A 16,274-nucleotide genomic window follows, 5' to 3' on the forward strand; every position below is an offset into this window, starting at 1 on the left:
AGCGGTTACCAAGATATACACATGTAACCATAAGTGGGCGTGGCTACGCCCATTTTCCAAAAATTTATAATATTCTTATTTTTCGTCTAAAAATTATTGTAAATATCAATTTTGAGTGAATAATCTTCAGTAGGTACCAAAATATCGCAGTTTTCATATTTCTGGAAATTACCGTTATATGGGAAGTGGGCGTGGTTAAAGTCCGATTTCGCCCATTTTCAATACCAACCTACCTTGGATTAAGGGAAACCTACATACCAAATTTCGTTGAGATATCTCAATTTTTGCTCGAGTTATCGTGTACACGGACAGACGGACAGACGGACGGACAGACAGACATGGCTTAATCGATTTCTTTTTTCATCCTGATCATTTATGTATACATTTGTCTATATCTATCTCGATTCGTTTTGGCTGTTACAAACAACCGTTATGTGAACAAAATTAATATACCCTTGTGCACAAGTGCGCTCGGGTATAAAAAAATGCATGAAATTGCTTTCATGAAACTGGCTTTTAAAGTATTTCGACAGATGGTGATTTGAGTTTTTGAATGAAGATTTATCGCATAATAATATTGGCAAATCACATCCATTGAGCCAAACGTAACACACGAGGGTTCGATATACTCAATGGTGCAACAGGTCGATTTAGTCTGACATTTACGGAACCTTTCATTACTTGTCGATTTTTAGTAATAACTCGACCTCAGCACCACCTGGCAGCTCTTTTTTGCAATTGGACTGCCTTTACCGTTTCACTCAAACACACACACAAAACTTTTTTGAAATCCCTCCAGCCATTTAGGATTTCACTCACAAACATACCTACAGAAGAATTATATACACATTGAAAGATAAGGCAAAGTCAGTACGTTTGTACTTTTCCACGTACCATGAACACTTCCAGAGATATGCAGTATGAAATTTAATTTTTTTATTATGAAAAATTCGGTTTGTATGGGAGATACCACGCCCCTTTTCAAATAGGCCGAGTTTTTCTTCGTGAATATGCGATTGACTTTATATATCTCCATACCAAGTTCCAGTACTCTACCATGAACATTTCCAGAGATATACAGCTCCAATTTTTCTGAAAGAATATGCGATTGATTTTATATATCTCCATACCAAGTTCCAGTACTCTACCATGAACATTTCCAGAGATATACAGCTCCAATTTTTCTGAAAGAATATGCGATTGATTTTATATATCTCCACACCTAGTTCCAATACTCTACCATTAACATTTCCAGTGTATGCAGTATGAAAAATTCGGTTTGTATGGGAAGTGCCACGCGCCCTTTTCAAATACCTCAAATTTTTATCTAAGAGTATGAGATTGATTTCATATAGTTCCGTACGAAGTTCAAAAATTTTATCATGAACGCTTCCAGCAATATGCAGTATGAATATTCGGGTTGTAGGGGAGGTACAACTTTCTCTTTTCCAATAGCTCCAATTTTTCTGAAAGAATATGCGATTGATTTTATATATCTCCACACCTAGTTCCAATACTCTACCATTAACATTTCCAGTGTATGCAGTATGAAAAATTCGGTTTGTATGGGAAGTGCCACGCGCCCTTTTCAAATACCTCAAATTTTTATCTAAGAGTATGAGATTGATTTCATATATATCCGTACCAAGTTCCAGTACTCTACAATAAATACTTCCAGAGGTATGCAGTATGAAAAATTCGGTTTGAAAGGGAGGTGCCTCGCCCCCTTTTCCATTAAGTCTAATTTTTCTCTAAGATTATACGATCGATTTCATACCAATACCAAGTTCCATCACTCTACCATGAACACTTTCGGAGATATGTAGTGTTAATCTTCGGTTTGTATGGGAGGTGTCACGCCCCCTTTTCCGATAATTCCAATTTTTCTCCAAGAGTATGCGATGGATTTCATATATCTCCATACCAAGTTCCAGAACTCGAACATGAACATTTCCAGAGATATGGAGTATGAAAATTCGGTTCGTTTGGGAGGTTCCACGCCCCTTTTATATATCGAAATTTTTGTTAGCCGGTAACCATCCTTTGAACGTCTAAAGCAGGTGTCCGAAATTTCAACAAAATCGGTTCAGCCGTTCTCGAGCTTTGCGATATACATACTTAGATGGATAAGAGTTGCTGCTTTTAATATTGCGCTCACTTATGCTTGTCAGTAAACTCACAGAAGGTCCACCTGACAGAGACCTCATGGTAAGAATTGGGGAATATCACCAAAACTAACCTATCGGTCTTTCAATACGGTAGTAAGACCCGTTGTCACATATGGGTGTTTCCATGCACCCGTACGCGACATTAGTACGCTTATGAAGTAACATAAATCTCTCAAAAATAGAAGTTACTGAAAAACAAGATTACGGTTGTGTTGCAACCAAAGGGTACTATGTTTGAGAAAAAAATAAGCAGCCTCGAAACTTTGGTGTGGAAAATATCCGTTCAAAACAAGATGATAACGTACGCGACAAAAAAAGATGTGGTTTTAAAGCATATATACATATATGCGAAAGTCTGCGAATCATGGGAGTTTTTCTTTTCTTTAAAAATTCCTAAACTAGGCTAAATAATGCACCTTTAAGCTGATGCCACATAAAACTTTTGCTTCGCTTTACGTGGCAGATTCGCTTTGACAGATAAGATGAATTGTATGAAAAAGCTGCATGCCACATAGATCCTTGAAGCTGCAGCGCTAAGCGAAAAGATGGCCAACTCCCATCTTTTTGGCCCCTTTGACAATCAGCGGGTTTAATATTAATTAATACAATGATTTTCGGTTGTTATGCACTTTTTTGCAAATTTCGACGTGGGTTCTGCGCAAAAATACTGTGGATGGCGTAGCCGGAGTGATATGCACAAGAAGTGTTGTATACCTTTGACATGCGGAAGCCCCTCTTCTCCGGCAACACAGAAAGGAGAATTCTACTTAGTAAGGGTTATAATCCATAAGCGCGGCCGAAGGTAGAAGCAAGTGCAACAGGTGGTGGTCCTGCATGCATGTTTTCAATGGCTTGGAAGAAGCTGTTATTGCATTAACTGGTTTGAGAACCAGTTCTTCAGGCATAGGAGGAGTTTTGANTAGCGCGGCCGAAGGCAGAAGCAAGTGCAAAAGGTGGTGGTCCTGCATGCATGTTTTCAATGGCTTGGAAGAAGCTGTTATTGCATTAACTGGTTTGAGAACCAGTTCTTCAGGCATAGGAGGAGTTTTGACTTGTGGTTCAACAATTCAACCATAAGCTGACATAGATGCGCCCATGGTTACTATGCCCGACAGCACCGCATATCTTTGTGAAATCATTCCCATAGCGCGCTCTTACTCCGCTGCTACAATTGCAAATGCAATAGAATCCCTCGTTTCCTTCAAAATATGTAAAATCAACAATTTTTCTATAAATAAGCACTTAATGAGTGTTTCTTTAATTCCTTTCCACTTTGTTTTTCTTCATCCTCCTCCATTGAGCTATCTTCGGAAAATTCGGGTTCTAGAATAAGGAGGCATATTAGGTACATACTAGGGATGTTGCGAATGTGGAATTTTAGACATCCGCGGATGCGAATAATGGCGAGATCNCCTTCATCGTCCTCCATTGAGCTATCTTCGGAAAATTCGGGTTCTAGAATAAGGAGGCATATTAGGTACATACTAGGGATGTTGCGAACGTGGAATTTTAGACATCCGCGGATGAGAATAATGGCGAGATCGTTGTTTAAACAGCGCTTACCAGCTAAACCAGATACATATGTCAGGTTTTTCTAAAGCTTTTTAAAAAGAATTCTTCATTCTTATTCCTTTGGCTATTTCAGAATTTGGGGAATCTGTAACTTTATCAGCGTTTTGAATTATTTATTTATTTATTGTACTTTATTTGTATTTATGTAAATAGGTGGATATGGAAAATAGATTATTATGTTTGAACAAAATTCTGTTTTTAAAGTCGTGGCTGCCAGCCGAATCGGATCNTCAGGCGTTTTGAATTATTTATTTATTTATTGTATTTTATTTGTATTTATGTAAATAGGTGGATATGGAAAATAGATTATTATGTTTGAACAAAATTCTGTTTTTAAAGTCGTGACTGCCAGCCGAATCGGATCAGAATATTTTTATTTTTTTAAAAAGCACCCCGTTTTTATAAGCATTTGAATCTCAGATAGTTACGTAATTAAAGGTCAGACCTATAGCTTTTTAATTATTTGAGCATCGATTCTCTTTATAGCCAGAGTTGATCATCTCTGCTGGAAATCCATGTTGAAGGAGCTTACTTTTTGACTTTAAATAGCAAAGAAGGGACAGTTTTACCACAGAAGTTTTTAGCCAAGGATCCAATGTATATCCCTATGAAAAAATATTGCCCGACAAGTAAACAAAATTACTGTTTTTAAAAGGTTTCCTAAAAATATGGAAATATGTTTACGCAGTTACGAGGCATTTACGCGTTTCCATGAATACCCATAATNGGTTTCCTAAAAATATGGAAAATGGCTTTATTTACGATGTTTACGCAGTTACGAGGCATTTACGCGTTTCCATGAATACCCATAATATGTTTAAAGACATTTTTATCAAAGCTGATAAATATGACATTTGACCAATTTTGTTACACAAATACTCCCACGACCACAGGCCTAAGTATTGGCATTTTGTTTGCCATATATACGTTTCATCGGTGCACTTGCACAACATTCGCATTCGCAAAAGCTCCGCATTGATTANTCCACGACCACAGGCCTAAATATTGGCATTTTGTTTGCCATATATACGTTTCATCGGTGCACTTGCACAAAATTCGCATTCGCAAAAGCTCCGCATTGATTATTGCGAATGCGAATGTTAAAATTAATGCGTAAACTCCGCGGTTACGAATGCGAATATTCGCAACAACCCTGGTACATACGTATTTTCCTGAATAATAAGGAACAATTTCATAATCAAAATCGAAATATCAATCAATATGTGCCTCGTTCTTAATCACAATCTCAACCTCAATCGTGCCCAACCCCCGCAACTAGGGTTGCCAACATTTTGTAAGATATTTATAGTACTTAAAAAAAAAATTAAAATAAGTAAGTGAAAATCTTTTTGCTCAATATATTTTTTTGCACTTTTGGCAGTTTTTCACAACTCCTTGTTAACCACGAAAGTGTTATATGCTTTATCAGAATCAATATTTAAATTAATATAAATCAAAAATTAGTATTGTGTTAGTGAGCTAATCGCTTTGTTTCTCTCATTTCGCCATTTCACATCCATAACAGAAAAAACTCTTCCAGTGAATGCCGAAGTAGCAAGAATAGAGAGTAGAAATGAAATAATTTTAAGTAAATTTGGTCATTCATTATCAGTATTTTTAAAAAGGCCCCATTTTTGATCTGTTTCGGTTCATAAACTCACCAAGACCTTTTATTTTGTAGAATATTTTTTTAATATTGTTATTTCAGTATAAAGATCAACCATTTTAATACACATATTTTCTTACAAGTTACTGAAATATATTTATATTTATAATTGAAGAAATATAGTATTTTTGCGTACTATATTTTTTTTCTACAGTATATAGTACGCATGCCAAAAAAATAGTACATTAATATATATTATAGTACGGCTGGCAACCCTAACCACAAACCGTCTCATTCCTTCTAATTTTTGTCGCTTTTTCGTAACATCCATGTTTGTATTTAAACCCAATCGAGCGCAGAGAACTTTCAGCTCAAAAATCTTTCGTATAATGGCAAAAATTAACAATTAATGATTACGTATTTACAACAAATGTTTAAAAAAAAGTTTTAAACCTTTTCGTAGAGGTTATAAATTAACTGGTTATATCTTTTTGTCAATTGACAAAAACTTTGAAAACTTGTTTCTATTAATCAGTTCTTGGCCTTAAGCAAACGTTAACACCAGTCGACGAACGCAAAACCAAACTTATAATGGGCTTCACGTCGGGTTCAGCGGGCAGTATTTCAAAATTTCTTAAAATCTTGCTTATCATACTTTTCATCTCATTAATTGCGAATTTTTGGCCAATACAGTTTCTCGGTCCCGCGCTGAAAGGTGTGTAAGCAAAAGGATTGATTTTGTTGTCACTGTCGCTGGCAAAACGTTCAGGTTTGAATACATCCGGTTCCGGAAAGTAGTCGGGATCGCGCAAAATAATAAAGAGTGGGATGGAAATATTTGTATTGGCGGGCAGTACTATGTCGCCTATTTGATAGAAAAAGTCAAAAAATTATGAGCATAAAATACAAGAGCAAGCAACCTATGCGTTCCTAGTTACTCACCTAATTGCATGTCCGCGGTGATCTCGCGTCCGATCGTCACCACCGATGGGAATAAACGTAACGACTCTTTAATTGTGCATTCCAAATATTTTAACTCCTGGAGCTCGTGTAGTTTAATTGCCCGCGTTTTGTCTGGACCAAGAACCTGATTTATCTCCTCCACCAACTTTTGTTGCACTGGCGGATGCCGAGAAATCAAGTACAAGCAAAATGATATGCCACTTGTGGTGGTGTCATGACCCTCAAACATAAATGTGTCGACCTCCTCGCGTATATCCCTGTCACTCAATGGCTTACCATCCTGTGAGGCCTGTAGCAGCACGTCCAACAGTGTCATACGCCTTTTACTACCGACATCATCCACATCTTCGTTAGCGTTGGTGTTATCCAGCTTTTGCTTTTCCAATGCGGCGCGGCGCTCGAAGATTACTTTATTCGTAAATTGATGCATGACGCGTATATCTTCCAGCATTTGCTTATAAACGCTGTTGGCAACCAAGCGGAAGACCCAATCAAAGCGCCAAAACGGTTTTAGGAAGCGCTGTGACATTGTTGCTGCGGCACTTTGAGGACCACCGAAATGGAGCATTGTAAGGAGAAAATAGTTAATAATTAAGTTAATAAAAAGTAGAGCCAACTGAAAACTTACGATGCTAATGCGCGCACATATTCAATATCTGGATTTTCCTGCGCGTGCACCTTAACACCCATCGCCGTCTCAGCGATAATGTCTAATGCAGTCAAGCAAACGATTGGAAATATATTAATCGCTGTTTTCCCATCAGCATGCGCGTTTAGCTTCTTCACCATTGCACTACTCTGTTGGTCGAATATCTCGACAAACTGTTCAAGTATTTTGAAGTGAAAGGTGGGCGTTATTACCTTCCTGCGCCAATGCCATTTTTTTCCTGTGCTCAACAGCAGTCCCTGGCCCAGCCAACTTAACAGAAAGTCATAGAATCTACTTTTTGTGATCTGTTGTTGGCTACTAAGTATGATCTCCGTGTATTTGGGATCCGCTATAAAAATCGTTAGTTGATGAAGCACCCAAAATCTATGTATTTTGCCATATTTTGCACAATTTTCAAACATTTTAGCGATGCGGTCTACGGAAAGAATTAGTTGGGATTTATATTAGAATTTATATAATGTATTTACATTAGGTTGATCCAAAATAACTAACTTAACCAGTTTTTGGCCTTAAAAGAACATATTTACTGAGAAGAAAATTCTCCCGTTTGGAAAAATTTTTATTCCAATTTTCAAAGGCATTTGAAATTATTCATCTAAATAACTGACATGTAAAAAATTTGTTTTCATTCAAGATTTTTAAAATTGTTGATGCTTTTCCACAATAGTTTTTCTTTAAAAATGGCACCAAACTCAATAAAATTTTCTTAAATTTCATTAAAAATGTTAGAACTATTGAACCGTTTGAGACAAAAATTTTCTAGACATATTCTTGTAGGGCATTAATTCTGTCTTGGTTGTCTTAGAGATGATTAAGAGTATTAAATATGTTAATGATATTACTGAACGAGATATATCGTTGATACAAAATTTCAATGGAACTTTGACAAAAGATCAACATTTTCTGTATGATTTTAGTGTAAGCTTTTCATTTCGCATGAATAATTCCAATCATAAAGCCTTAAAACTGCATAATTCTGCTTTTTTTTTGCAAATTTCATAGCCCTAAGTATATACATTTTTGAGTGTATTTAATCAACTTTAATAACTTCTTTGGAGAATTCAATACCCTATAAGAATATGCTAAGAGACAAATAGTTATAACATTTTTAATGTTATTGACATGAAAAATTTTAAATGCCCACCGACACCTTGGAAAAAATTGGAATACAAATTTTTCCAAATGGGTGAATTTTGTTCTCAGTAAATAGGTCTTTTAAGGCCATAAATTCGTTAGGCTAGTTATTTTGGATGACTCTAATATACATATGTGTACATCGGCTCTCATACTCACTATCCACATTCCAATCTCTTATATACAGGGCGTTGCCAAGTATGGGCGTAGTTGGAGGTCCAGATATTCTATATTTGCTCATGAAATCATTACGACGCTTTTTGTGGACGTAGTCCCAAATAAAAAGGACTGTTATTGTGAATAAAATCAACTCGAAAAGCATTTTAGAGAACTGTAAAATTTTATCCGCACCTTTTGCAGCTGTAAAGTAAATTTTAATAATATTTAATTAAAACTCCCACGAAAATCGGGCAAAAATTCCTTAGTTACCCACATCTTAAAAATTTATCCCACAAAAATTCCCAACGAATTCAAAACATATACATAATTCAGTAGTAAAGAAGTAACATTCATATAAAATAATAATAATGGATTGGCGCTACACATATGTTAGTGTTTGGCCACGTCACACATAGGGGAGGGACCTGCAGTTTTACGCCGACCATTGCCTGTCGAGGGCGACCGCTGTTAAGAAAAAAAAATTATTTATTTTTTTTATTTATTTTTTTTTGCGATGAGGCTTTGACCATGGGGATTGAAACCAGGTCGTGGGGAGTGGAAGCGCAACTGCTTACCACTACACCAAACTATTCTTTCGAGACTCAAAGGTCGGTAGATTACTCACTGAGGGCTGGGGATGCTAATTTTTGTAAACTAAAAATTTCACCAGTTTTCAAACTTTTTATAAGCTCATTCTCGACTGCCTCTAAAATCGTGTTGATTCGCTCTTTCACAGTGTGATTGTGAAGTTCCAAAGAATAAGTAACATATACACGTGTGCGAAGCTGCTGCGCTTCCCAGCAAAAAACGCGATTAGCACAGAAACGAAAGTGGAAACGAGCTAGGCGATGGGAATCGCTTACCCTTTCGTTTCAAGAAGGCATTGCCATTGATCGTAAGCCCTTACCCGCAGCATTACCTTCGAACGAAGGGAGAACGCATGGATAAACAGAATCAAGAGAAGCGAACAAAGAATTCCTTACAGAGAAACTAATATAGAATGCCTAGATAAGTACATATTTATTTGTATTAAATTGAAAACCGAAAATACAGATTGTCTTAAAAGATTCAAATTTTTACAAATCAGTTTTTATACATATACTAGATCGCTCTCACCCGCTTCGCTGAGTGTATGAAATTTCTACGTGCTACATTAGATGTAATTTATTTTAATAAAACTCAACATACTTAAAATATGCAAAATCATGCGATTTAAATTTATTTAATATCTTCAAAATATTTTCATACTAAAACTGTCTTAAACCTCTCTCTTGTGATACTCTTTCATACTTATGTACATGTAATTTAGAAATGAAGTATTTCAAAATCATTTCGATTGATACCCATATAATAATAATTCATTGAAATAATTGAAAATTTTCAAATTTACTTTTTAGACCGTTAATTCCTATAATTCAAGTTGAATTTGAATCTTCAAACATGTGGAGTCCCTGCTATACATATGTTGCCTAGAATTAAAGCCAAGACTCTTCGATTAAATCATAGATTGTAATACATAACTCATTAAACTTATAACATAATTGTATTTGAATTGAGATTTATATCAGGTGGCAACCCGCTCCAAAGACCTCAGAAACCTCTCGTGGCCTCATGGCTCGACTTTTAAAAACAAGTGGCAACCCTCTTCCAATTATTTTCCTACTAAAATCCTATTAAATCCCTCTTGTCTGACGTCCATATTGTGATACATATTCCAATTATCAAATTCCTTTAATTCAAGAAGAATTTGATTTTTCAAACAGATGGCAACCCTCCTACATGTAGTTTAGAACTAAAACCTTATCAAAAACCCTCCTACATGTAGTTTAGAACTAAAACCTTATCAAAAACCTTTTGATTGATACCCATATTGTAGTAATTCATTTAAATTAAAATCCCTTCTACCAAAAAATTTTAATTGGGTAACGCCGCTTCGAATTTTTACAATTGAGCAATTGTCAAAAATCTGCCTTTTTATCAAAAAGTTGTTTACCAGGGTGTCGTTGAACTAATTATATTGAATGATTGGTACTGAATTAAAGAATGCAAACACATAAAAAGATTGCAGCCTTTTCTATACTCATTCAGTATTAAACCTTTTTTGATTTGGCATTGGTTTTTTTAATCTTGCGATGAATATGTTGATGTGTGAATGCATAACTGCTTTGAGCGAATGGAAAATTTAAAAATTATAAACCTCAATCTTAAGCGAGGAATAAGTAATGGAAACTGAATAAAAAAAATTCTTGATTAAAAATTGAAAATGATTTCACACTTACGCAGCTCTGATACATACATATAATACCTTGCGACAGGTAATTTTACACACAAAAAAGCAATATATTCGCGAAACCAAGGGCCAAATACAGTAAAATTGGGTTCTTAATTTTTCTCTCTGACGTTAAGATTTTTTAAAAGAACCTTGAAATTTGAAGGATATGAGTAATTCAAAAAATTTATTTTTTAAACGGGTGGCAACGCTTGTAAAACACCTCAGTAATATTTTTGATGTTCAACCTGAAGGTTTCTTAGCCATCTTTCATTTGACACCCATATATTAATTATTTAGATAGCTTGTGAATAATTAATTTAAATTTGCCTTTTCGAACAGGTGGCAACCCTTTCAAACTACAAATTTTTAAGCCTCTTGTCAGCCATTCTTTAATATAATTTTCAAATAAATAATTCCCTTAATTCAAGTCGAATTTGATTTTTTCAAACAGGCGGCAGCCCTCCTCCATGAGTATGAAATTGTTTTTATATACATATATGTATCTATACCAAGTCCCTGTACTCTATTAAAAATATTTTCAGGTTTATGAAATGCGGTATAAAAATTCTGTTTTATGCCACGCCCCGTCGTATAATCGAGATTAAATCTATCCTATATTTTAAGTTGGGCTAAATGGCACCACTGCACAAAATTTAATGGGAATCGGTTGCGTAGTTAAAGCGTGAAAGCGCAACAAATAAACAAACTCACTTTCGGATCTATAATATTAGTAAGGAAACCTTACTATAAGCATCTACCATAGATATGTCTGTATACCAAATTTAAAGTTCATGTGACTTATGGTATCGAAGTTATAGCTGATGAAAAATTCCACGCCTATGCGATGTGCCACGCCCCCTTTTATAAACTTATTCACATACACCTTACTATAAGCACCTAACATATCTGTGTCTGCATACCATATTTCAAGTTAATGTGACTTATGGTATCGAAGTTATAGCTGATTAAAAACTCGACGCCTCCGGGAGGTGCCACGCCTCCTTTTACAAACTTATTTCAACTTCAAGTTCATGTGACTTATGGTATCGAAGTTATAGCTGATAAAAAATTTGACGCCTATGGGATGTGCCACGCCTCCTTTTAAAAACTCATTTATATATATCTTATTATAAGCATCTACCATGGCTATGCCCGCATACCAAATTTCTAGTTCATGTGACTTATGGTTCCGAAGTTACAGCTGATAAAGAATTGCACGCCCCTTGTTTATTTATTTATTTTTTTCTCCCTATTATAGGCCCAGGTGACATGGCCATACTCTGTCAAAATTTCGTTCAATTATGTCCATCCGTTAAGGCTGCAACCTGGCACATACATACATACATACTTCCACAAATATATAGTAGAATGTCTATCCTCTTAGCGTAAACCAATTTTTGGAGATATCTCGGCCACAGGGCCACCTATCGTGTACATTTTTAGTCCCAATATTTATTTTCAATTGGCTAACATATGTTCTATATATGAGCCAAATCGGCAAGTAAATGCAATTTTTATGAATATCCCGACCCCAGCGCCACCTAGCGATTAAATTTTTAGTCGAAATATTTCCCTTCAAGGTGCTGACATATGCTCCAAATATGAACGAAATTGGTCTAGCCGTTTAATGGCATTCAATATACGGAAAACTCTATGAAATTGTGAAGTCGTGATGTCTCAGCTTTCTTCATTTTTCGACAACAACAAAAAGTTAAAAATTTTTTTAAATCGAAAAACCTTCCACACAGAAGGTCCAAAAAACGACTTTTTACATAATTGAAATCGGTTCAGTCGTTTGGTCAGGCATCGCCGTCATACGAAAAATATTTCATTTTTTTTATATATGTAGATATGTATGTATTTACGTATTTAGTTTTTATTTAAAAATCGGTATGTACATACATGCATATTTAATTAAGCTTAAAATTATACTTCCTCACTCTTGTACTTCACTTCATTGACTGACTACAACTTCGCTGCAAATTGAACAAAGCAAAACATGATTTCCACAGAAAGTAACAGTAGAAAAAGAATTTTTGGATATTGATTCTATTTTTCAGCTGACTGCAATGCAGCATTCTACTTTGAATTCCCCGAAATGAAGCAAAGAATCGAATTAAAAAAATATTATAGGACATTCTACTTTGCATTCCCCGAAATCAAACAAAGAAGCGAAATAAATAAAATATTGTAGGACATTCTACTTTGCATTACCGGTAATGCCTAAAAGAAGCGAAAAAATTCGAAGGCATTATTACGCTATGCCTTCTAGAACACGTTACCACTAAAAGCGATTACCGATTTTTCTCGGGACGAACGGATAAGGATTGAGCCAACAGCTTGTGTAAGCAAATCCAATTTTTTGTAGCAACTGTCATTTACGCGGTTTCGCAGAATGACGATACGCGGTTTTGTACTTTAAACGACGATATGTATGTATATGCCGAAACCATGATATTGTAAAAATGAGATTATACAATGATATTGCACGCAAAACTGTAACATTTGGGTGCAAAACGTCCAACTTGATTGCGGATCGATTTAAACCAACGGTCGCAACGTTTATGGCTTGCATTATGTCAAAATTATGTGTTTGTTGTAATTCATGTTGTCATTTACTACGTTTGTGCGTAAGCCAATTCATGCAATCATTTCATGAATTTGAGTATAAACTTGAGTGCGTGAACACGAACCAACCCAGCCAGCAAAATATCCGGAAACGTATCCGAAAATGGAAACAATTTCGTATAAAAACCTGATGTTTCATCCGTTTTCCGGTTCCGTTTTCGGATGTTTTTCAGATCAATTCTCTCACTTAAGTGTTCATCCGAAACGTATGTGCAGAAAACTATCGAAAATGGTTGTAAAACGGATTTTTCGCTGAAAACGATTTCATTATGAACTTCACAGAAACTTTTTCATAGTTACAGGAAACCAAACAAAAAACAAATTTAAGATTCAGCAATTATTTCAAATTGAATAACTAATTTTAATGTGTTGCTTCTGATGGAATTCGAACCTGGGACCTCCTGCAAGCTAACAAATAGTAGCATACTTCTCTGCACACTCAGCTACTGGCGAATATGTATACATGTTTTCAAATGCTCAGTTTGAGCAAATATTTTAAAATCATTAAAATAAGATGATGACACGAAAAATGAACAAATATGAAAATCGTTTTCTGAACATTCCCGGAAACGAAAAATGTACGAAAACTACACTTTCGGCAAAAAGTACGTTTCTCTGCTGGCTGGGAATTTAATTTTAAAATTTTATATACAAACTCACACACACATTCTCATTTTCAATCTCAAACAACAACAACTTTGAACGATTCCCTTTTTTTACTCTCAATTTTATATGATTTTAAAATGTTGGCAAACTTAAAAAAAAAGATCATGGCCGACGAATTGAGAGAACGGTTTTACCTTACTATGTTTTTATCATGATTTCAATTATACACAAAATAGTGTTTATGCAATGAGTTTTAACTCAAATTCATGAATTGGACTACGCATAAACGTGATAATTGTAAGTATAATTTGTTAGGTAATTTTATATTTTTATAGTCTTGCAACCACATGAATACATGAATTCGTGATAACAATAAATGAATTCGCCTTGGAAGATAGAAAGCGAGTAAGAAGAAATGCCAAACAAAGGAACATACAATAGATAATTATGTGACAGTTCACTCCGTTCAGTTACTTCCATTATAACCCGGTCCTAAGGATGCTAGCTGGGCGAATTCATATTAGGTTGTGTTACCGGAAAATGAATAAACAAATTATATATCAGCAAAATGAATAAAATGAAATGAAAGTAGGTAATGTTTAATTTGTAACTCAATCGCCTAATTCACAGTATACAGTAAACCAGCCATTGACAATATGCTTATTTCAAAATTAATACGTGAAATATTGTGAATGTATAGGATTTATTTGTCATTAACCCATAGGCAGCGGCTGATGCAAAAGTACCCACAAATGTTTGTTGATATATTTGACATGTAAATTTGAACAGCAAAATTCGTAAAAAAATACTAATAAAACAAAAAGATTTTTTATTACTACGTGGGAAGTGGGCGTGGTTATTGGCAGATTTCGCCAAAGTTTAACACTAACCTAACTTATACCAAAGGCAACTTCGACACCGACTTTCGTTAAAATATCTAAATTTTGTTCGAGTTAGCGTGTTTACAAACAGAGAGGGCTGAACTAGTTCATCTCGTCATTCTGAATATTTTGGTATATATGTATGCATGCATGTGTGTATATATGTACATACATTTTATACGGTTAACAAACGCGCTTGCTTANGAATATTTTGGTATATATGTATGCATATGTGTATATACATATGTACATACATTTTATACGGTTAACAAACGCGCTTGCTTATCTGCATAAACCGTCTTTACTTGCATTAATTCATGCATTATCCTCTTTCAAATGTGAATAAGCGGCTGAACAAATACATACAAATTTCGCGCATTTGAAAATTAGAGAGTTCTACCTTAAGCTAAGTAATATTTGTTTTACCGCCTAATCGATGGGACCATTTTAAAAAGTCAGCCCACCATTACTCACTCAAAGTTGTGTTCGGAACACGGTTTGACTTATGTAGGAACTGCATCCGGTTATAATCGCTTACGCTTCACGCTTGATTTGCTTGGAATTTTGTTTTTCTCGTTATTTTATTTTATGTGACTTGAAAATATTTTTCACTATAAGAAAATATTTAAATTGGATTTCGTTTGGGTTAACGAAAACGACAACTGTGAAAAAATATCAACCAATACATTCAAACAAAATGTCAAATAAGCATTTTTACATTTTGTGTTTTGGCTATCTGGATTACTGTATACTGTGGCCTAATTGTTAGCAATGCCGTACACATACATACATATGTTTACACATTAAATTTTGTGAGTACCTGGAACAGTAAAACCCGCTTAAGTACCTCACGAAAAATGTCAGCTTTTTGAGGTACTTAGGCGGGTTGGGTACTTAAAAGAGCCCGCTTAAGTACCCCCATCGAGGTACATAATTACTGATGTAGTTTCATCAGTTACATCTTCTTGTTAACTTACATACAATAACAATATTTAATGAAGTATACATAGTTTAAAACAAAAATCGTAGCATTATGTAAACACATAAACAAGTTAAGAAAAACTTTATTAAAAAAATATTTAGTGCAATGGTATGTAATTTTTACAAGAATTAAATTGTTTAAAAAGTCAAAGTTGGACATATCATTTTGTACCAAATTCAGAATGATATTGTTTGACACTTATTTTTATTTATTAATTTTTAAGATTTTTCAATCAATTAAAACGCAGTTCATTCCCTAACATATACCATTTAAACCTAAGCTTAATTTTGCAGAACACTTAAAAAAATAAAAATCATCATAATTTCAAACTTTTTTCTCAGAAGTGTTTTTTGAGTACACAGCAGTGATGCTAGACATTCTCTGTTAAATATCCCACGGAAATGGGGAAAAAATCCCTTAATTACCCACATCTTGAAAATTTATCCCACAAAATTCCCAACGAATTTAAACATATACATGTTTCAGTAGTAAAGAAGTAAAATTCATATAAAATAATAATAATAGTTTGGCGCTTACACATATGTGCTTTTCCTCCAATTTGTGGCGGNCACAGCAGTGATGCTAGACATTCTCTGTTAAATATCCCACGGAAATGGGGAAAAAATCCCTTAA

The 16,274-nt window shown here is 34.8% G+C and overlaps 1 protein-coding gene across 1 annotated transcript; it reads right to left on the reverse strand.

Moving 5' to 3' along the window:
* Positions 1-5,572: 5,572 nt before the first annotated feature.
* LOC108373465 (cytochrome P450 4d2-like) lies at positions 5,573-12,465 on the reverse strand. Its single transcript, XM_017629361.1, has 5 exons — positions 12,447-12,465; positions 8,273-8,473; positions 6,938-7,394; positions 6,289-6,851; positions 5,573-6,211 (listed from the first exon to the last, which is right to left on the reverse strand). Exons 2-5 carry the CDS (start codon positions 8,433-8,435, stop codon positions 5,874-5,876), a joined length of 1,521 nt encoding a protein of 506 aa, XP_017484850.1. The 5' UTR covers positions 8,436-8,473; positions 12,447-12,465; the 3' UTR covers positions 5,573-5,873.
* Between the last annotated feature and the right edge of the window lie 3,809 nt (positions 12,466-16,274).

Source organism: Rhagoletis zephyria, unplaced genomic scaffold (assembly GCF_001687245.7).
Source record: "Rhagoletis zephyria isolate East Lansing unplaced genomic scaffold, Rhagoletis_zephyria_1.1 Rzeph_scaffold_06722, whole genome shotgun sequence".
NCBI classification, from domain to species: Eukaryota; Metazoa; Arthropoda; class Insecta; order Diptera; family Tephritidae; genus Rhagoletis; species Rhagoletis zephyria.

What these genes read in the sequence shown, in the direction of transcription:
- LOC108373465 (XM_017629361.1), bottom strand. Translation starts at nt 8,435, where the DNA reads ATGCTTTTCGAGTTGATTTTATTCACAATAACAGTCCTTTTTATTTGG. An exon ending in AAGAGATTGGAATGTGGATA is followed by an intron (nt 7,395 to 8,272) that starts GTGAGTATGAGA and finishes TTCTTTCCGTAG; the next exon opens with ACCGCATCGCTAAAATGTTT. An exon ending in TATGTGCGCGCATTAGCATC is followed by an intron (nt 6,852 to 6,937) that starts GTAAGTTTTCAG and finishes TGGTCCTCAAAG; the next exon opens with TGCCGCAGCAACAATGTCAC.